Genomic DNA, 22,027 nt, shown 5'->3' with positions numbered 1-22,027 from the left:
ACACTAAATGGCAGTAGAGTGAGGCTATAAATATACAGCTGTTAACAATTTGTTACTGCTCAGAGTTTACCATTAACTCTCACTCCTGGCTCTCCAACTATCTATCTGGTACAGTTATTAATTTGTAAAAAAAAGGAAGTGCCAGGGCCCTTTTCGGTATGCCACTAAAGTCTGCACAGCCTGTTGCTGCTGTCAGTGACAGTACCAACACAACTACTAACCGTGGCATCCCTACAAGTGTGACAATTCAAACTATTCAAGTCCACCCATAGCTATAATGGTGTGAGCTGCAGGTGTTACCTTTTTTAATGTGTGACAGTGACAGTTTAACAGTGAGTGTTCCATGTCATGTTTTCACACATGGTTGGCACCATCCCACGCAGCCTGCAATGGCAGCCTGTATACGGTTTGTATTTGGGTCCCTTATGGTGGCATAATACATGCTTCAGCCCTTAGTGACCCTCTTTAGTACCCATGCTTAAGTTCTAGGGGTACCATTTACTGGGGACTTACAGTGGTGCTAAAGTGTGTGGCGATTGTAGTACAATTAGACCATTTTAGCTTGTTTCTAGGGAAAGAGTACTGGCCCTGGGGACTGGTTAGCAGGGATCCAGTGCACATCATTTGTAAAACATCAGTACTAGTGGGAAGAAGTGGGGGTGGCCATGACAAAAATGGTCACTGTCCTACACAGATGGCACATGCTAGCTCTGCAGTGGGCCCTGAAGTGCCAGTGGGCACGGCACCAGGGTAATCTGCCAGATTTATCCAGTTTTCAGAGGAGATTGCACAATACCTGTAGTGGTGATTGCTGGGCAATGATTTGATCAGTAGCAGGCCCCCTTCTTTACCCCTCCCAGATTTGACAGTGGTTATGGATGCATCACTTCTAGGATAGGGAAGCCGTCTGGGAGATCTGGAGATGAGATATTTCTGATATACTTTGGAAGCTCCATTCCACATCAGTTTGTTTGAGTTGAGGTTGGTTCGCTGGGTGCTGAAGGCCTTCCTGCCTACCATCAGATGAAGACTGGTGCAGCTACTGATAGATAACACCACAGCCATATAGTACTGCAACAAGCAGAGTGATGTGGGATCTTGACTCCTTTGTCAAGAGACTCAGTGCCGCTGGAAGGAGCTGGACCGCCATGGAGTTTCTCTGGTGGTGAACCAACTAGTGGGATCTTTAAACGCCAGTGCAGCTGAACTCTAACGCTGCTGCTTAGCGAACCACAAATGGCAAATGGTGCAAGGTATCTTCCATCAATGGGGGAAGCCCTGGCTCAATCTTTTTGCCAGTGCTAAGAACTCTCTGTCAGGACTTTTGGGAATTGGAGCTCATACAAGATAATTCCCCAGTACCTTGGTGTTAAAGACTTCCTTTCTGTGAGAAGTTGGCCTGATATGCAGTGCTCACTATTCTAGTGATCACTATGTATCAGTCCAAACAACCCTTATTGATGATTGGTTGTAAGTCAACCTTATAGACCAGCTATCCTAGTAGCATGGATACGAGCAGTCTAAGGCTAAGACTCTAGAGGGCGTGTTAAGCCAGCTGTTTTACCATCACATTACCCCTTGAACACCAAGTGAAAGGACACCACACAAGTTGTTATGAAAATAAACAGATATTTATTTATAACAAGACTACCCTGAACTCTTTATGAGTCAGGGAGCTAAGCACAATACAAAACTCTTATAAAAATACTTAAGTTAGCACAGTATACACAAATGCCCGAGGGGCACGAAAAACCATATACTCTGAAAGTGGAATGCGAAATTACTAGCAGGTAAGTACAGTACTAATAGGCTTTGGAATCGCTAGGACTTGACTATGGAATCGTTAGATTACTTCTAGGAGGCCCAGGGGACTCGGGTGCAGATTGTGCACTCTCACGCGGGATGCGGGACAAAGTCTATGATAGCTAGTAAAGGTAAAGTTAGTGTTCACGGGCGAACCCGACCTGGTAGGGAGAAAACGAAAGTGGATCCTGACCCTTGGATAGTGAGGCTATGCTGGGGCACCGAAATGCCGAAGTTACCTAGCCCAGGGGCTGCAGCTGCATATGTCTCAAAAGACGTCGGGAATCCTCGTAGACGAACCAGGAGCCTGGAAGAAAGATGCTGGCAGGCGACCAGTGAAGAGAGTTCGAAGGGATCCAAGCCTGGATCTCGAAGATGGATGATACCTGAAAGCAGAGGGGACCAAGTTCGTGACTACTAGCCAGTAGTCAGGGGGCACCAGGAGGGCACCGGAGGGTAGTCACCTCGGCTAGGTGAGTGGGCGACGCTGTGCTCTGCAGATCTCACGGACCAGGAGGCGTTGTCGGCGACCAGGATGGAGGGGCGAGCTGTCCCACGATGGATGAAGCTGTCGGCGTCGAAGAACCCAGGATTGGGCAACAAAGCCTTGGCTTAATTCAAGCCCATGCGGTGGACTCAAAATGGCGTCTTGAGTGGACCAGGAGGGTCCGGGATGCTCCTCTTCTGGAAGGGAGCAAGAGCCAGTCTGGAGCAACCAGACCAGCAGCAGTGATGTCGTCGGGCGTCGTTCAGAAGGCCACAAGCCAGCGGGCTAGTAGCCAAACAACGCAGTGAGCAGCAAAAAGCAGAAGGGCCCCACGCCGATCGTGTAGATGCTAGGGGGCTGCTCTTCGGTGCTGGAGCTGCTCAGGGTTGGGGCTTCTCGGACCCCAAAGCACTCGCCAGGAGATTACTCGGCGGGCTTGCTGTGAAGAAGTCGTGCAGTCTTGGCAATAGGCGGTCCCTTGAGGTCTCGTCGCACTCACGGTTCTCAGCTTGGCTGTAGAGGTGAGTAGAGGTCGGAGGTGCCAGGGAAGCCGGGTCTTGTCGAGCTGGGCAGTCGGATTCCGGAGGAAGGACTTACAGCAGACCGCAGTGTTCTTAGGATGGTGCCTGCGGATGCAGGGTGACTACTCCTTAGTCACAAGGGAGAATCTTGAAGAAGAAATCTTGAAGTCCTTTCGCAGAAAGTCGTGTCTTGATTCTAAAGATGATCTAATTTGGAAGGGGGCCTGCTCCTACCTTTATCTGGGAAAAGGGGGCTGGCACGCGACTAAGTCCTGCCCTATGGGTGGGACCAGGAGGGGGGTGGTTACACCCCTCTCCTTTGGCGGGCTTTACCCAGGCCAGGGGCTGTAGTGCCCCTGGAACTGATTCCAGCCGGCCTATGCACAGTGAGCACCGGGGTGCCACTTGCAGTCACCTTCCTCTGTAGCCCTGCCTACCTGGAATACACAAAACCCTGTCTGGGACGGTGCTGGCACCGCCCCTGGCAGGAAACCCTTTGTCCTTGCCTCCTGCTCTGGGAGGACTCCCAGCAGCAGGAGGGCAGACTTGTGTCTCGGTGGCAGCATCCATTTTGTGGATGCTAAGGCTCTGTCTGACTTTAACCGGGGTTACAGGTTACATACATGTCGTGTCCCTCTAGAAGGGTGGAATGCTAACCCCGTCGCCAGAATTGGCGAGGGGTTAGTATTCCAATTCGTATGACACCTTACTCGACATGTTTTGATAAAGCGATACCAGAGTTGGCATATAACCGCGAGGATTATAATGCACTTAAGAGTATATGGTATGCGATATCATGGAAACGGCTAAGGGATGGATCCCGAAAGCCGCAGACAGGCTCAGCTCATGCCAGAGCACTATCTCACACGATTCCAAGCACTCTGCCTTCAGGATTGTCAAGGCCTGCCATAGGAGTGACTGATAGGAGATCTGTGTGTCCATTTTAGGGTTAGATATAGGTATACTATATCTAAAGCAAAGGGTGATTACACCACCTTGCCCCAGCTGTCGTGCAGCCAGTTGTGTCAGATTTGGATGGCCAGCCAGGGGTGGCATAATACATGCTGCAGCCCCTGGTAGGCCCTGGGTACACCTATGCCCTGGGTACCTAAGGTACACTGTACAGGGACTGATAAGGTGACTCAGTATCCAATTAGATATGTACCTAGGGTACATGGAATCCATTTTACAGAGAGAGCAGTAGGCCTGGGGCCCTGAATAGCAGGGCCCCAGGTCAACTAAGTCAGAAAACCAGCAAAACACCAGGCAAAAAGTTGGGGGCAACCATAGTCAGGGATCTACCTTCCTACATAACCCCCCCCCCAAACGAAAGGAGATAAGGCTAGCCTTGCCAGGTAAGCCTATATTGCCTGAGTGGCCATATAAGGAAGTACCAGCACTGGCATGGTTACCCCCTATCTCATGGTCCACTAAGCAATCCCTCACCCTAAGGGTATCTAAGGGTCTCCACCATAGGGAATCTCTACCTGTGGTGTGTTTTGGCAAAGGAAAAGGCTGGTGCTGAAATGGAGTACTGAAGTGAGGCTCCACTAATTTTGGGCTCAGCTTCCTCCAATCATTTTCTACCATAGAGGCCTTTCTTTCCAAGACTGAGTTGTTTTGGGCTCTCAGGGTCAACCTCTGGCTACCTACAGCTGGAGGTTGGGTCCCTCTGTTTGGCTTACTGGAGGGACAGGTCAGGTTTGGGGCCCTTAGGTCCCAGGTCTGGCTGTGCCCAGCAGTGTCCATCTGTGGGAGGTCCCTAACTAAATTTAAGGGGGATCCCTCAGGAGTTTGTTTTATTTTCACTTGGCTAGGACTGCTAGCTTCAGTGCCCTTAATCTGCTGATTGGGGGATTCTTTTGGACAGGGGGCCCTTTGGGGTCCAACACTGGCCTCCCTGACCTCTACAGCCCTGGGCTGACTGAGGCAGGGTAGAGAGGGGCAGGTTACCTGCTCCAGACTGGGTCCCACCTTGGAAGGGTCCACTGACATCAGGGGCTCTGCCAGGCTAGGCCTGACTACCTCTGGGGCAGTTCCTTCACAAGGGGTCAGATCAGTTCCCTGAGGAGGCTGATCCTTTCCTAAAGTCTGGTGGGGGGGAGATTTCTCTTCCTCCTCAATGCTCTCTGTCTGAGTGGAGTGATCCATAGTTTCAGGCTTCACAACACTATCATCTGTCTGAGGTTGAGCTGTGGCCATCACAACTCTCCCAACCTTTTCAGGAGGGGGCTCAGCTTGGGTGTGGGCTGTGACCATCACAGCCTTTACAACCTGTTCTGGGAAGGAGGTTGTCTGAGATGGGGCTGTGACTGGCACAGCCCTCCTGACCTGTTCAGGGAGGGCATCTTGGACTGGGGCTGTGGCTATCACTGCCCCACTAACCTTACCATGGAAGTTTACCATTTTAGAATGGGTTTCTTGCTCTACTTCAGCCCAGGCTGAGAGCTCTAAATCATTCCCCAGTAGGCAATCTACAGGCAAGTTTGGTGACACTGCCACTCTCTTCTGGCCAGTGACACCTCCCCAGCAGAGATTGACCACTGCCATGGGATGATCTCTCTGTACTCCATCAATATTGGTCACCTGGTATGTGGCACCAGGTAAAAGTTGCCTTGAGGGGACTAGACTCTCAGTCACCATAGTGATGCTAGCCCCTGTATCTCTATAGGCCTCAACTTTTATACCATTGATGAGGGGCTCCTGTCTGTACTTGCCCAAAGTGTTGGGACAAGTTGTGAAGTTGGCAAACCCCATGCCAGTCTCACAGACAAGAGTATCTAAGTTTGGGGACCTGGTTAGGCCAGAGTCCCCAGGAACTCCCAAAGTAAATGCACCCAAATTCTTGGGGGCACTCCCACCACCTGGGGGATTACTACTAGTAGTAACAGGAGGTTTGGGAATGTTACTTGGGGGTATGTTCTCCTTATTGTTATTCTTTGGGCAACTGCTGTCAGTTTTCAAATGACCCACCTGTTTACAGGGGTAACAATAAGGTTTCTTCTGGTTATTAGAAGGATTCTGGGACCCACCCCCCTCAGAGGATTTTTGGGGCCCTGATGTGGTTTGATCTGGAGATTTATTCCCACCCTTCTCTTGAGGCTTGGTTGATTCCTTTTTCGGGTCACCACCTTGGCTCTTGGGCCTAATCCTGGTTCTGACCCATTTGTCTGCCCTCTTACCCAATTCTTGTGGAGAGGTCAGATCAGAGTCTACCAGGTGCTGGTGTAATAACTGGTTCTGACAATTATTTAAGACTTGCTCTCTCATAATAAGATTATACAATCCTGTGAAGTCAGTAACCTTGCTACCCAGTAGCCAGCCTTCCAAAGCCTTAGTGGCACAATCAACAAAGTCAGACCAGTCCTGAGACTGAGTTTTCTGGGTGTCTCTGAACAGCAACCTGTACTGCTCAGTGGTTAAGCCAAACCCATCAACCAGTGCATTTTTCAGGACCTGGTAATCATTAGCATCCTCCACTCTTGTAGTGAGGAGCTTATCTCTACCTTTACCATCAAAGGAGAGCCACAGTATAGCTGCCCACTGACTCTGGGGAATGCACTGCACAGTGCAGGCCCTCTCCAGAGCAGCCATCCATTTCTGGATGTCATCCCCTTGCTTAAAGGGGGGCACTATCTTTGTCAGGTGTTTAGTATCTAAACCCTTCTCTTTTTCTCTTGGGAGATTGCTGCCACCAGTGGGAGCTAACCCACTCATCTGCTGCTCTCTAGCAAAGGCAAGCTTCTCTTTGGCCAGGGCAAGTTCTTCCCTTTCAATCCTCAGTTTAGCTTGTCTCATCCTTGCTTCATGCTCTCTTCTCTGAGGGGAAGTCAATCTCCTCTGGGGAGAGTTCCTTCTCCCCTGAGAAGAGGCATTAGAGTGCAGAGATCTAATGGAGTCCCTAGAAAGAGATCTATCTCTCCTAACTCCAAGGTTAGGCCTCATCAGGGTCAGTACTGGGGGTCCCCCAGATCCTTCCCCAAGTAGGTCTAAGTTGGCCCTAGTTAGCCTTCTGACTACCTCAAGACCTTTGTCTACCTCATCCCCAGAGAGTTCCTCAGGATCCTCCTCCTCAACTGCATTTACAGTGTTGTGGAGGTCTGGATCCCCAGTGGTACCCTCTAAGGCTGGCATATTCCCATCTAGCTGAGAAAGCTTTCTCGTATCATAGGCCTCTAAGAGTCCTATCAGAAAGGGAATGGTGGGGTTAGACCCCTGTTTCAGTTTCCTGGAGGTACACACCTGTCTCATCTCCTGGAAACTGAGAGCTGCATATCTTGAAGTGACCTGTGGAGGGTCAATAACCACAAGGGGAGTCTCTGAAGACTCTCCATGGGTAGACATGCTTTTCTAGTGAGGTGTAAGTGGTGCACTTACCTACACTATATGTTTGCCTACTGATCCCTTGCTAGAGTTGTAGTTTAGGGTGTGCTAGGCCCTAGGAGCTACAACAGCTGGTTCAGTAGAACTCAGAGTATTCTAAGCTAAGTTATATGTACCTTTAGTACTTATGTGATCTTTCACAATGATATTCTTAGGATATGTGTGGTAAAACAACAGCAAGCTCAAATCCCAACCGCTGCTCACCAATGTGAGAAGTTGGCCTGATATGCAGTGCTCACTATTCTAGTGATCACTATGTATCAGTCCAAACAACCCTTATTCATGATTGGTTGTAAGTCAACCTTATAGACCAGCTATCCTAGTAGCATGGATACGAGCAGTCTAAGGCTAAGACTCTAGAGGGCGTGTTAAGCCAGCTGTTTTACCATCACATTACCCCTTGAACACCAAGTGAAAGGACACCGCACAAGTTGTTATGAAAATAAACAGATATTTATTTATAACAAGACTACCCTGAACTCTTTATGAGTCAGGGAGCTAAGCACAATACAAAACTCTTATAAAAATACTTAAGTTAGCACAGTATACACAAATGCCCGAGGGGCACGAAAAACCATATACTCTGAAAGTGGAATGCGAAATTACTAGCAGGTAAGTACAGTACTAATAGGCTTTGGAATCGCTAGGACTTGACTATGGAATCGTTAGATTACTTCTAGGAGGCCCAGGGGACTCGGGTGCAGAGTGTGCACTCTCACGCGGGATGCGGGACAAAGTCTATGATAGCTAGTAAAGGTAAAGTTAGTGTTCACGGGCGAACCCGACCTGGTAGGGAGAAAACGAAAGTGGATCCTGACCCTTGGATAGTGAGGCTATGCTGGGGCACCGAAATGCCGAAGTTACCTAGCCCAGGGGCTGCAGCTGCATATGTCTCAAAAGACGTCGGGAATCCTCGTAGACGAACCAGGAGCCTGGAAGAAAGATGCTGGCATGCGACCAGTGAAGAGAGTTCGAAGGGATCCAAGCCTGGATCTCGAAGATGGATGATACCTGAAAGCAGAGGGGACCAAGTTCGTGACTACTAGCCAGTAGTCAGGGGGCACCAGGAGGGCACCGGAGGGTAGTCACCTCGGCTAGGTGAGTGGGCGACGCTGTGCTCTGCAGATCTCACGGACCAGGAGGCGTTGTCGGCGACCAGGATGGAGGGGCGAGCTGTCCCACGATGGATGAAGCTGTCGGCGTCGAAGAACCCAGGATTGGGCAACAAAGCCTTGGCTAATTCAAGCCCACGCGGTGGACTCAAAATGGCGTCTTGAGTGGACCAGGAGGGTCCGGGGTGCTCCTCTTCTGGAAGGGAGCAAGAGCCAGTCTGGAGCAACCAGACCAGCAGCAGTGATGTCGTCGGGCGTCGTTCAGAAGGCCACAAGCCAGCGGGCTAGTAGCCAAACAACGCGGTGAGCAGCAAAAAGCAGAAGGGCCCCACGCCGATCGTGGAGATGCTGGGGGGCTGCTCTTCGGTGCTGGCGCTGCTCAGGGTTGGGGCTTCTCGGACCCCAAAGCACTCGCCAGGAGATTACTCGGCGGGCTTGCTGTGAAGAAGTCGTGCAGTCTTGGCAATAGTCGGTCCCTTGAGGTCTCGTCGCACTCACGGTTCTCAGCTTGGCTGTAGAGGTGAGTAGAGGTCGGAGGTGCCAGGGAAGCCGGGTCTTGTCGAGCTGGGCAGTCGGATTCCGGAGGAAGGACTTACAGCAGACCGCAGTGTTCTTAGGATGGTGCCTGCGGATGCAGGGTGACTACTCCTTAGTCACAAGGGAGAATCTTGAAGAAGAAATCTTGAAGTCCTTTCGCAGAAAGTCGTGTCTTGATTCCAAAGATGATCTAATTTGGAAGGGGGCCTGCTCCTACCTTTATCTGGGAAAAGGGGGCTGGCACGCGACTAAGTCCTGCCCTATGGGTGGGACCAGGAGGGGGGTGGTTACACCCCTCTCCTTTGGTGGGCTTTCCCCAGGCCAGGGGCTGGAGTGCCCCTGGAACTGGTTCCAGCCGGCCTATGCACAGTGAGCACCGGGGTGCCACTTGCAGTCACCTTCCTCTGTAGCCCTGCCTACCTGGAATACACAAAACCCTGTCTGGGACGGTGCTGGCACCGCCCCTGGCAGGAAACCCTTTGTCCTTGCCTTCTGCTCTGGGAGGACTCCCAGCAGCAGGAGGGCAGACTTGTGTCTCGGTGGCAGCATCCATTTTGTGGATGCTAAGGCTCTGTCTGACTTTAACCGGGGTTACAGGTTACATACATGTCGTGTCCCTCTAGAAGGGTGGAATGCTAACCCCGTCGCCAGAATTGGCGAGGGGTTAGTATTCCAATTCGTATGACACCTTACTCGACATGTTTTGATAAAGCGATACCAGAGTTGGCATATAACCGCGAGGATTATAATGCACTTAAGAGTATATGGTATGCGATATCATGGAAACGGCTAAGGGATGGATCCCGAAAGCCGCAGACAGGCTCAGCTCATGCCAGAGCACTATCTCACACGATTCCAACCACTCTGCCTTCAGGATTGTCAAGGCCTGCCATAGGAGTGACTGATAGGAGATCTGTGTGTCCATTTTAGGGTTAGATATAGGTATACTATGTTCGAGGCATGTGGGCTGCTAAATTCATATCTTAGCATTAGATCGCCGCCTAGTGTTGGGCTCGGATGATTGCACATTGTTGTCCTGGAAGAGTCTTCGAAGTATCCTGAGATAGGTGGCTCCTCCCCTGGACTACAGTGCGCATGGGCATCGGCTCCATCCCCAGATTGTTTTTTTCCGCCATTGGGTTCGGATGTGGTCTCGACGTCTTCCTGTCGGAACCAAGTAAAACTATCTTTTAGCGGCCAAAAGGCCTCGATTTTCTTGCGTCGGTATTGTCTGCGCTCGGTCTCGAGTCTTCCGTCTCTTGGAGCCGGAATAAGCGGAGTTTTCTTCGCTTTCTAAACTTTGAGGCCTTCTCATCGCGACACGACTGCAAGCCTTTACGGACATGGAGCGGAGCCCGTTTAAGTACTGCCCGCTCTGTGGGTCCAAGTACCCGCACATCGATCTACACCCCGTGTGTAACAAGTGCCTTTCACCGGACCACGACGACGGCAAGTGCAAGGCCTGTGCACAGTTCCGCTCCAAGAAAACTCTCAAGCTTCGGCGCGCGGTGCGCTTGGAAGCTAGGCAAGCGGCCCCAGATCCGGAGAACATCTTCGGCGACCAGGAAGAAGAGGTCCAGGGTCACCATCTACAAATCTCCCCATCACAGACGGAGGTCGAGGCGGATCCGGGAGACGACGACGGAGTCGCGGGTCAGGTCCTCGAATACGTCGAAGAGGTAGGAGACGACGATGAGATTTATGGGGCCGCGGCGGATAGCTCAGCGGACGAGCTCTGCCCCGAAGGTTACGAGGATACCGACCGGGACACGGGATCGCCTGTCGGCCTTACCCAGGACCCGTTGCCGCAAGCCACAGCCCCGCCTTCGGGCCCGGCTACGGACTCACTTGCTGGGCACGCTGTTTCGAAACCGAAACTGAAACCATCGGGGTCGTCAACACCTAAAATGGCCGACCCGAAATCGAAACTGAAACCAAAGGACTCGAGTGTCCCTAAGATGGCTGCCGTGCCTGTGAAGAAGTCGGTGCCCGTCACCCCGTCGGCTCCGTCGACCTCCGGTCCGCAGAAGCCGAGGAAGTCTGTCGATTCCGATGCTCCGAAATCGAAACCGACGCCCGAGGAAGGGGCCCCCAAGAAAGATGGTCGGCACGGATCAGCGGCTACGGCGCCGTCCAAGCCCGCCAAGGTCGGCTCCAAAGAGGCTACGCACAAGAAGTCTGCGCCCCGGCCTCAAGATTCGGAGGTGCCGAAGACGGTTTCCGCGCCCAAAACGCACAAGGCCCGCGAGGACGTCGGATCCGAGGGACCGCTCAAAGCATCCTTGTCGGCGACGAAACCCACTGGCAGTGTACCGTCCCCCATTGCGGAGTCACTGCAGAGAATCAGGGAGAAAGCCTTTGCTCCATCGGCTCCGATGCCATCACCGCAGCCGCAAAAGGACGCTCCGGCTAAGCCTTCTGGGAAACTCCTCTTTCTCTTGCCACCTAAGGAGGCGCCGAAAGCGTTTTCGACAAAATCGGCTCCGAAACAGGGTTCCTCGCTGCCTGACCCTCTTCCACGTCGTGTACTCGAATCGGAAGACGATTCAGAGCATTTCATCGATGCTGCCACCGGCAAGCTGACACTCTATAAACGGAAGATCACTTCTGAGCCGGTGGACCCCTACGTCATCCCACTGAAAAAGAAGAGGGTGCCCCTTGACGCCTCAGGCCTCACGGAACCGATTCAGCCTCCTCCAAGACGGAGCCCTACTCCCTCCCCAGAACACTCTGTGGGTGAGGAATATGATGAGGATGAGCAGTACAATTTCCCTATCGATGAACCTGATGTACAACCAGATTCATACGACGACACTGGTGACCAGAACACCCAAGGTGTGGGCCAAGACCCGCAGACCTTTAATGCACGTGCATCCCCGACTGAGGACTCAGCAGGATTTCATGCACTAATTGAAAGGGCGGCGGCCAATCATGATGTGGACATGCATGCCGACCCGGTTGAGGAAGACTTCCTTTTCGACACCTTTGCCATATCTGAAAGGACAGTAAAGACACTTCCTATGCTGAAAGGTGTTCTCAAACATGCTGGGGACATTTTTAAGGAGCCTACGAGGGCGAGAGTGGTCAACCCTCGCATTGAAAAGAAGTACAGGCCTGCACCTGCGGACCCCGTCTACATCCGGGGACAATTGCCACTGGACTCTCTTGTGGTTGCCAATGCCAGGAAACGTGCCAACTCCCAGACAACGGGTGAAGCTCCTCCCCCGGATAAGGAGTCCAAAGTGCTTGAGGCAGGAGGCAAAAGAGTGGCTGCACAGGCGGCAAACTTTTGGCGCATCGCAAATACACAGGCGCTCCTGGCGCGTTATGATAGGGCGCACTACGACACCCTAGAACAGGTTATACAACACCTGCCCCCACAGTTCCAAGAAGGCACCAAAATGCTTATTGAGGAAGGAAAGCTAATATCAAACGCAGCCATCAAGTGTGCACTTGACGCTGCGGACACAGCTGCTAGGGCTATCAACACTAGCGTTATGCTGAGAAGACAAGCCTGGCTCCGCATCTCAGGGTTTAAGCAGGATATTCAGACAACAATTCTGAATCAGCCAGTCAATCCTGATAGTCTGTTTGGTCCGGATGTTGACACCACCCTAGAGAAAATAAAGAAGGACACGGAAACTGCTAAGTCTATGGGGGCCCTGCAGTCCCAACAGTTTCGTGGCAGCAATTTTCGTCGCTCAGGTGCACGTGGAGTCACCAGAGGACAGATGGGTCAACAATCCCAGTTCTCCAAAGGTGGGGCGCAATCCTCGTTCACTAAACAGAACAAGGGAGGTTATAGGAATAACAGCAACAGAGGTCGCGGCAGAGGAAACAACAGCTCCCGCACCTCTACTCCAAGCAAACAGTGACTTTCTGTCACTGCCCCCCGACCACCTAACACCTGTCGGGGGGAGACTGCAGCAGTTCCTGCCCGTCTGGAGAAACATCACCACAGACAGGTGGGTGCGACAACTAGTCCAGTATGGTTATTGCCTAGAGCTGAAATCCACTCCACCCAACATCCCACCGAGGCAAAGGCCTATGTCCGCAGAGCACTTGCACTTATTGCAGCAGGAAGTGGTGGCGATGCTGCAAAAAGGCGCAATCGAGCTCGTGCCGGTGGGGGAGGAAGGCACAGGGGTATATTCCCTGTACTTCCTTATTCCAAAGAAGGACGGTTCTCTCAGGCCCATTCTCGATCTACGTCCCCTCAACCTGTACATACTGTCAGAGCATTTCCATATGCTTACACTGCAGCAGATTCTTCCCTTGCTAAACCAGGGAGACTTCTTAGCGACCTTAGATCTCAAGGATGCTTATTTCCACATTCCACTACACCCGTCACACAGGAAATACCTCAGGTTCACTATTCAAGGCAGGCACTACCAGTTCAAAGTCCTACCCTTCGGAGTCACTACGGCCCCGAGGGTGTTCACCAAGTGTCTAGCGACAGTGGCGGCGCACCTCAGGAGGCAGAATATCCATGTCTACCCCTACCTAGACGACTGGCTCGTACAAGCCAAGTCAGAGCAACAGTGCGCCGCAGACATGTCGACTACAATTCACCTTCTTCACGATCTGGGTTTCTCCCTAAATTACCCAAAATCGCATCTTCAGCCGGCACATGTCCGGCAGTTCCTGGGTGCTACGATCAACACCCTGACAGCCATGGCTCAGCCAAACCAAGTCAGAATCGACAGCATTCAGTCACTGATCCAACGATTCCGACCAAGACACTCCCTGCCAGCGAGAGTGTTCATGCAGTTGATAGGCATGATGGCCTCCTGCATCTTCATAGTCCCTCACGCACGGTTACATATGCGCCCGCTCCAGGAGTGCTTAGCGAATCAGTGGACACAGGCTCGTGGGCAATTGACAGACCTAGTGTTGGTTACCAGTCGGGCATACGACTCTCTGCATTGGTGGACTCCACACAACCTTTGCAAGGGCCGACTGTTCCACGAGCCCGTGCCGCAGATTGTCCTGACGACGGACGCATCTCTCCAGGGTTGGGGAGCTCATGTGCTCACTTACACAGTGCAGGGACTATGGACGACGCAGCAACAGAAGATGCACATCAACTATCTGGAACTGATGGCAATCTTCATGGCGCTCAAGTCCTTCATTGTACATCTGAGCAACAAGGTCGTGCTAGTCCGGACGGACAACATGACCGCGATGTACTACGTTCAAAAACAGGGGGGCACCCACTCGCCACAGCTGTCTCATCTGGCTCAGAGCATGTGGAAGTGGGCCATTCAGAGGAACATTTTCCTCATGGCAGAACACCTCCCGGGCAAGGACAATCAGATGGCGGATCTGCTCAGCAGATACAGCCATCAGATGCACGAGTGGGAGATACACCCTTCTGTTCTCCACCCGTACTTCCAGCAGTGGGGTCATCCGGAGATAGACCTGTTCGCAACAAAGGAGAACGCAAAATGCCGACTCTTTGCCGCCAGGTTCCCTCACCCACAGTCGCAGGGGAATGCGATATGGATGAACTGGTCAGGCAAATTTGCATACGCTTTTCCGCCAGCCCCTCTAATACCGCTGGTCGCAAGAAAGCTAAGGCAGCACTCCATGACTCTCATCCTGGTTGCTCCAACGTGGGCACGACAGGCTTGGTACACCACGTTCCTCGAACTCTCAGTGGTGCCGCATCAAAGACTGCGCCTCACGCCCAGTCTTTTGACGCAGAACCATGGAGACATTCAGCATCCAGATCCACAACAGCTCAACCTGGCGATCTGGCTCCTGAAGTCCTAGAGTTTGGATACCTTAACCTACCTCCAGAATGCATGAGTATCATCAAGGAGGCGAGGAAACCAACTACTAGAGCATGCTATGCTGCTAAGTGGAAGCGTTTTGTCATCTACTGTACGTCCAATGACATCAACCCACTAGATGCATCTATACCCAACATCATCTGCTATCTGTTACATCTCTACAAGTGCAATCTGGCGTACACTTCCATTAGGATACATCTCTCAGCCATAGCGGCTTATCTTCAGAACAGGCAGCACCTATCTGTCTTCAGAGTGCCCGCCATTAAAGCCTTCCTTGAAGGTCTGAAGAGAGTCATTCCCCCAAGAACACCACCAGCTCCGGTGTGGAACCTCAACGTCGTTCTCACCAGACTGATGGGGCCACCATTTGAGCCACTGCACTCGTGTGAGCTCCAATTCCTTACGTGGAAAGTGGCCTTTCTGATAGCTATTACGTCTCTGAGGCGTGTCAGTGAGCTGCAAGCGCTCACCATACAAGAGCCGTTCATTCAAATTCACCCAAATAGGGTAGTGCTACGCACTAACCCTAAATTCCTTCCTAAGGTGGTGTCACAGTTTCATCTTAACCAAACTATTGACTTACCAGCATTCTTTCAAAACCCGCAAACGGTGGCGGAAAGAATGCTCCATACCTTAGATGTACGGAGGGCGTTGATGTACTACATAGACAGAACACAACCCTTTAGAAAGACAAAACAACTCTTTGTTGCCTTCGCACCACAACACAAAGGCAACCCAATTTCCAAAGCAGGGATAGCCAGGTGGATTGTTAAGTGCATCCAGATATGTTATCAAAAAGCCAAGCGCACTTTAACAATACCCCCCAGAGCGCACTCCACACGCAAACTGGGGGCATCCATGGCTTTCCTAGGGAACATTCCTTTAGAGGATATTTGCAGAGCAGCCACGTGGGTCACACCACATACCTTCACAAAACACTACTGTGTTGATGTGCATTCCAAGCAGCAAGCAGCTGTAGGACAGGCTGTTCTCAAGACACTTTTTCAGGTTTCTGCAGCTGGCACGGGCAACCGCCGCTGATGGAGGGACTGCTATGTATTCTATGCTAAGATATGAATTTAGCAGCCCACATGCCTCGAACTGAATATGCTACTTACCAGTATGCATCTGTTCTTGGCATGTAGGGCTGCTAACATTCATATCGCCCGCCCTCCTCCCCGGTGCCTGTCGCAGCTGCAGATATACTATTGTATTTATTCTTTAGCATGGACATCCTTTACACTTTTCACTCCATCTTCTGCCACAATGGCGAAAAACAATCTGGGGATGGAGCCGATGCCCATGCGCACTGTAGTCCAGGGGAGGAGCCACCTATCTCAGGATACTTCGAAGACTCTTCCAGGACAACAATGTGCAATCATCCGAGCCCAACACTAGGCGGCGATCTAATGCTAAGATATGAATGTTAGCAGCCCTACATGCCAAGAACAGATGCATACTGGTAAGTAGCATATTCAATCTAAAGCAAAGGGTGATTACACCACCTTGCCCCAGCTGTCGTGCAGCCAGTTGTGTCAGATTTGGATGGCCAGCCAGGGGTGGCATAATACATGCTGCAGCCCCTGGTAGGCCCTGGGTACACCTATGCCCTGGGTACCTAAGGTACACTGTACAGGGACTGATAAGGTGACTCAGTATCCAATTAGATATGTACCTAGGGTACATGGAATCCATTTTACAGAGAGAGCAGTAGGCCTGGGGCCCTGAATAGCAGGGCCCCAGGTCAACTAAGTCAGAAAACCAGCAAAACACCAGGCAAAAAGTTGGGGGCAACCATAGTCAGGGATCTACCTTCCTACACTTTCTGTCAAGAGTGGTCACTCCATTTCATGTCTGGCAAGCTATCACCCTTCGGCATTCTTTGCTCCCCCTCATCCTTCTAAGGAAAATAAGAGGCTCCATCGTTTGAACTCTAATAGAGCACTAAGCTTTTATACAGATTGTACCAAGGAATATCAGGTGGGAGCTTTGTGGTGTTCCCGGGGTCAAAGAAGAGCAGGGCAGTGCACCGTCGGATCATAGCCGATGGATTGCTCTCTGCTTTAAGATTTTCTAAGCATTGGCTGAAAAGCAGCCTCTAGAAGGCTTACTGGCTCCATCTACCAGAGCCAAAGCTACTACCACTGGATAGGGTATGCCTGTCATGGATATTTATCAAGCGGCTGTGTGGGCTTCACTTTCACGAAACAATACTGCCTCAGTAGCCAACTCTGTCAAAAGGGGTATTTTGCCCGTCTGTCCTGCAGGACTTTTTGGTCTGAACCAGTTCGGACCCACAACCTGGAGATGTTCTTTTAAAGTATACATTCACAAGATGAGGAATCTGCCATTAGAAGTATCCATCAGAAAAACAAGTTACTTACCTTCACACTTACCTTCCCACCTCCACTCTCTGTGAACATGGCTCTTTTTCCATCTAGAATTATCCCAATTTAGAGATCTACACACTAGTCATGCCAATTTGCCAATAGGCTGTGCTTCTCAGGGTGCAGACATTCTAGGAAAGCATATAGACGTTAGCTTACATGGGTGGCTCTCATATGCACCTCAGCTCGTCATGTCCTGAGCTGCATGACCCCACCTGCCAGCGCACAGGAGTACTGGTTTTATTTTTCCGGATCTAGTCAGACGCTTGGGATATAGTCACAGGATTGAGGAATCTGCAGCTGGAATAATCACCAGAAAACGGAGCAAGGAGGTGTAAGGCAGTTGTACCAACCTGTTTGTTCGTTCAAGGTTAGTGATGTGTTTTGGCCACAAATCTATAACAAGTTGAGTATGTGATTTCTGAAGGATTGTATTTCCAAGCCCGAGGTATGTGTGGTAGATAATTGACTCTAGTGTCTTCTTGGATCCCATAAATCCTTTAAATTAGACTAGCAGTGGGGTGTTGGGTTGGTTTTGGTTTAGTGTGTTGTTGTCTTTGAGAAGTAAATAGTTTGGAAGATTGGAGTGATTTTGGGGTCTCAACAGTATCCATTTCCACAAATCGGGCCTGTACTATACAGTGAACAAAGGAACCATAATTTAAGAAGGCCTGCACTAATCTTGTTTAAAGCATACAAAAGTTGTATTTTGTAGCCACATAAAACTTCTAGTGCTCTGACAAATCTAATTGCTAAGTGTTAAGATTGGTGAAGAATCAAAACAGCTTAGACCGGGTCTGAGCACCAACCTAAATAGAGAACACATTTAGTGCAAAGTTTGACATTTTTTGCCAATTTTTTTTTTTGGTTCAGAAATGTCTCAGCTAACTTGCAGTTGAAATTGCTGACAATTGTGTTTCAAGTATGGATTCAAGTTGAGTAGAGCTTGCTCTAGTTATGACAATTCAGCTTTGTATTTATATATATATATATATATATATATATATATATATATATATATATATATATATATATATTTTTTTTTTGGTTAAAATATGTAGGGTACGTTGGTTGGTTGGTAGAAAAAATGCATACGATTCTGAGGAAATGAAGCCAAAAATTGTGGAAAAGTTCAAAGGGCTGTAGACTTTGTGTAGGTCTTTTTCTGCAATAATATTCTGCTCTTTGGAATGCTTACAGCTGAGTTAAGGGAAGACTAGGTTGTGTTTATCAGGTAATGTTGGCAGACTGCTTTATATCCAAATCTGGCGATCTTGTAAAAGCACAGTAGCAGAAGCCCTAGGAAATCAAACAAGCATTGGGATAGCCAATAGGTCCCGCCTTTGGGACCATGTAAGTATTTAGTTATGCAGCACAATATCCTTGGTGCAACAACATCAACTGATGCATGGCTAAACACTTATAAGGTCCCAAAGGCGAGACCTATTGGCTATGCCAATGCTTGTATATTTCTAGCGATGGTTTAGCCTAGCATGCAAATGTATATTTAGTAACTTTCACTGAATAATCTAATTCATTTGTACCAGTCCCTAAAATCTGTAAAGTTTTGAAGCTTTACACAATATTTTGTGAATAGCAGCCTATTGATCAATTGTGCAGCTGACTGGTAACACCAGGCCTATAGGTGGGAGCCTGCCCTGTACCTAGTGCAGTAATTTTAGAACCCACTCAGAAACTGGTAAGCCCAGAGCCTGTCGGTTTAATCTTCAGGGAGCTTGGGTAGAGTACTGTGGGAGAAAGATGAAAATGAGTGAAGGAGGAGAGGAAAAGGATTAAAGAAATGCAGAGAAAAAAATAAGATTGGAGAAAGGGATAATGATGAGAGAAAGAACATAAGGACAAACAACCGAGGCAAGGGATTAGGATGTCGGAGAGGAAGAAGGGAGGGAATAAGGAGGGAGAGACAAGATTGGAACAAAGGAAGAGAAGAAAGAGGAAAGGAGTGGAGTAATAGGACAGGAGACAAGGTTGGTAATAGGGAAAAGTGAATGAGGAACTTTGAGACCCTTAAGAAGGAGCACACCTTTTAGTAGCAGCACGGCCCAGAGACGCACCCTTGTCTATATTTTAATATGGACTCGCATAAAAACACGCACACACACACACACACACATACATAGGTAAATAAAAGAATGCAGAGAATTTTCTATTTCCTCCCGGGTCCGCCCATTTGCACGGCTGCAAGCTCGTGTTTTTTTCAGGCACCATGAAAACAAGCCCAAGTCAAAACCGAGAAGTTTTGCCACATTCTTTTTAGCTGCATTAGGAGAGCAGGAGAAAGGGCAAATGCAACCCGGGGATGGAATCCCTCCCTCGGAAGCTCTTACACAGAGATGTAGGAAAAGCAGCGGTCTGACGCAGTTTCGCGGAAATCAGAGGAGCAGGTAAGTCAGCTTGGGGAGTGGAAGGGAGTAGCTCCTTCTCTGGGATCCTGTAGAGGTGGTGGCTGGGTAGAGCAGAGAAAAGCAGACTTGTGGCGTGGGCGCAGACCCCTCCTCCCATGCTCCCTGGGGTGGCGGAGGGGTGCATGCCATAAAGTCAGTCCCGGGTCCGTCCGACGGGTCAGCTACGAAAACAGACAGAAGCAGAAATGGGCAGAGAATGACGAATTAAAAAAGGTAAAAAAAGCAACAGAAGAGAAGAAGAGTGCTAAAGAGAAGGGAAACGAGGGAGATGGGTAAAGAGAAAGACAAGCACGCTCGCTGAAAGTTTTTTTAGAAAAGGCGTGCAGGCTCCAGCAGGAGAGAGAGGCGGAGGGGTGCACCCGCGTGTGGTGCGCACGTGCTGGGGAGAGCAGTCTGCTCTTTTTCAAAGCACATACTCGTGCTTGTGGCGCACCGCTGCGCACTCCCGCAAGGCATATGCCGCCATGAGTATGTGCTTTCAAAAAGAGCTGCACGACAGCTAAAGGTCTTCTAAGCAGCGCAAACTCGCTGCGTAGGCAAGACATTAAAAGTATTTCCAACTTGGGCATGGGTCATACCAGTGAGTATTAACTGCCCACCTTTCCAGCTATATGTTATACAGATTTAATGATGTGGTAAACCAGTTTTTGTACAAACTGTAAGGAGCTCTGTTAGACCGAAGAGTTGCCTGTGCAAGTTTCTAAGAATGTTGTGCTAATTGAAGTTGATTCCTTTGGTTACAAGGATTGATCGTCCAAGTGATGTTAACACCGTTAAGAGGATAAATGTAGAAATTCTGTTTTGAGGATTTAATTTTAAGAATATTTGTCTATACAGGATTTGGAGGAGCAGCTTGATGAAGAGGAGGCTGCTCGCCAGAAGCTACAGCTTGAAAAGGTAACTGCGGAAGGAAAGATCAAGAAGATGGAGGAAGACATCTTGCTTCTAGAGGACCAAAATTCTAAATTTTTGAAGGTATGTAATGGAATAACATGCATACATATACTGTAATGACTTGGGAAAAATAACTTGACGAAAATAATTATGTAACATGGCATATAATGTTATTTACTCAGATGTTGATATCAAGAACTTGACCATCTTTGAAATAAGGTGTTCTAATGGTTAAAGTGATTATATATGCACTAGCTTTCACTGGTATTATGTTCCACACTTTCATTTTTAAATTTATCTTTTTTGACTAGGAAAAGAAACTCATGGAAGATCGCATTTCAGAATGTGCCTCCCAGCTGGCTGAAGAGGAAGAAAAGGCCAAAAATCTGGCAAAAGTCAAAAACAAGCAGGAAATGATGATTGCAGACTTAGAAGGTGTGGCACACCTTGAATGCTGTCAATCTGTGTTTTACTGAGATAATATATAATTTCAGTTGTGTTCTGTTTTTTTTCATGTGGTTCTGACATGAATGAAACTTAACAAAAGGAAATGGCAGTAAGGGATACTGGAGGGCCGCACGACCAAGCTATACAGATTTATTATCTACAGAAGCACAATCAATGTTGCCCACCTCTTTAGTCCACTGCCATAAGACCCAAAAATTGTTAAACAATATTTTTAGATACAGAAAGGCAACATAACAATTAATTAAAGCACAAATGCACAGTATAGTAATCAGATACAAATTCTTTCTTCATGTGCTTTAATTTTTTGTTATGTTGCCTCTCTGCATCTAAAAATATTGTTTAACTGACATGAATGAAATACAACGGAGCCAACAATTCTGTATTTGCTTCAGACTCTACAGTTGGTACAGTTGTCTGCCATTGTCCTTTGTTTTGAATTTTGTAATATTTTTTTCTTCTAATAGTGTAACTCTGGGTACAAGAAAGAATAACAGTGATTGTACCAAAATAAGTAGTTTGGAAGCAGTATATGCAACTTTCAGATGATTAACTTTGCATATTTACTAGTTGATTTGTATGTCCTTGCATGAGGTTTGCATTTTCCTACAGGGCGCATGAAGGGTTGGTCTGGTCATTCATGAAATATTTTTATTTATGGCACAATACATGGGAAATATTTGTATATAAAGGCATAAATACGGTTTCAGTTAACCGCCTCTTCAGTAATTCTCAAAATATAAACCACATTCCCACTGCAATCACTAACCCCTAGATTCATCAAAGTCCCGTTTTGCGAGTCTGTAATTGCGATTATTAAGGAATCACTATTACAGACTCGCAAAACGGGATTCATGTACAAATCGCAATTCATTTTGCGATTCCTACAGCTTCCTTATTTGCGATTAGATAATTGCTAATCGCAAATAAGGAATAACTCCTCATTCATTCCTATGGGCCTAAAGGCCCATAGGAATGAATGGGAAGACATATCAATGTGCGAATCGCTATTATCGATTCGCATTTTGAGTTTGCGATTTCAAGGGTGCAGGGGTGTCCAAAGGACACCCTGTTGCACCCCTGAAATGATATTGGACGCTGGTGTTAGGCACACACATGTCCCAAGGACATGTGTTTGTAACATACAACTTAGAAAAATGCACTTAAGTGCATTTTTCTAAGTTTCCGCTATTTACCACGAGGTTTGACTTCGCTGT

At 49.0% G+C, this 22,027-nt stretch overlaps 1 protein-coding gene across 6 annotated transcripts in view; it reads left to right on the top strand.

Annotated features, from left to right (window-relative positions):
- MYH10 (myosin heavy chain 10) overlaps window positions 1-22,027 on the top strand; it is a 1,407,286-nt gene that overhangs the window by 866,009 nt on the left and 519,250 nt on the right. For all 6 annotated transcript variants that reach the window (XM_078654665.1, XM_078654664.1, XM_078654663.1 and 3 more), the window contains 2 exons: window positions 20,289-20,426; window positions 20,657-20,780. In XM_078654665.1, the coding sequence (XP_078510791.1) occupies window positions 20,289-20,426; window positions 20,657-20,780 (262 nt within the window). The remainder of the gene's footprint in view (window positions 1-20,288; window positions 20,427-20,656; window positions 20,781-22,027) is intronic.

This window comes from Lissotriton helveticus, chromosome 7, assembly GCF_964261635.1.
Source record: "Lissotriton helveticus chromosome 7, aLisHel1.1, whole genome shotgun sequence".
Classification (NCBI taxonomy): Eukaryota; Metazoa; Chordata; class Amphibia; order Caudata; family Salamandridae; genus Lissotriton; species Lissotriton helveticus.
Note: the sequence above shows the minus strand (reverse complement) of the source record. Positions and strands in the feature narration are given on the sequence as shown.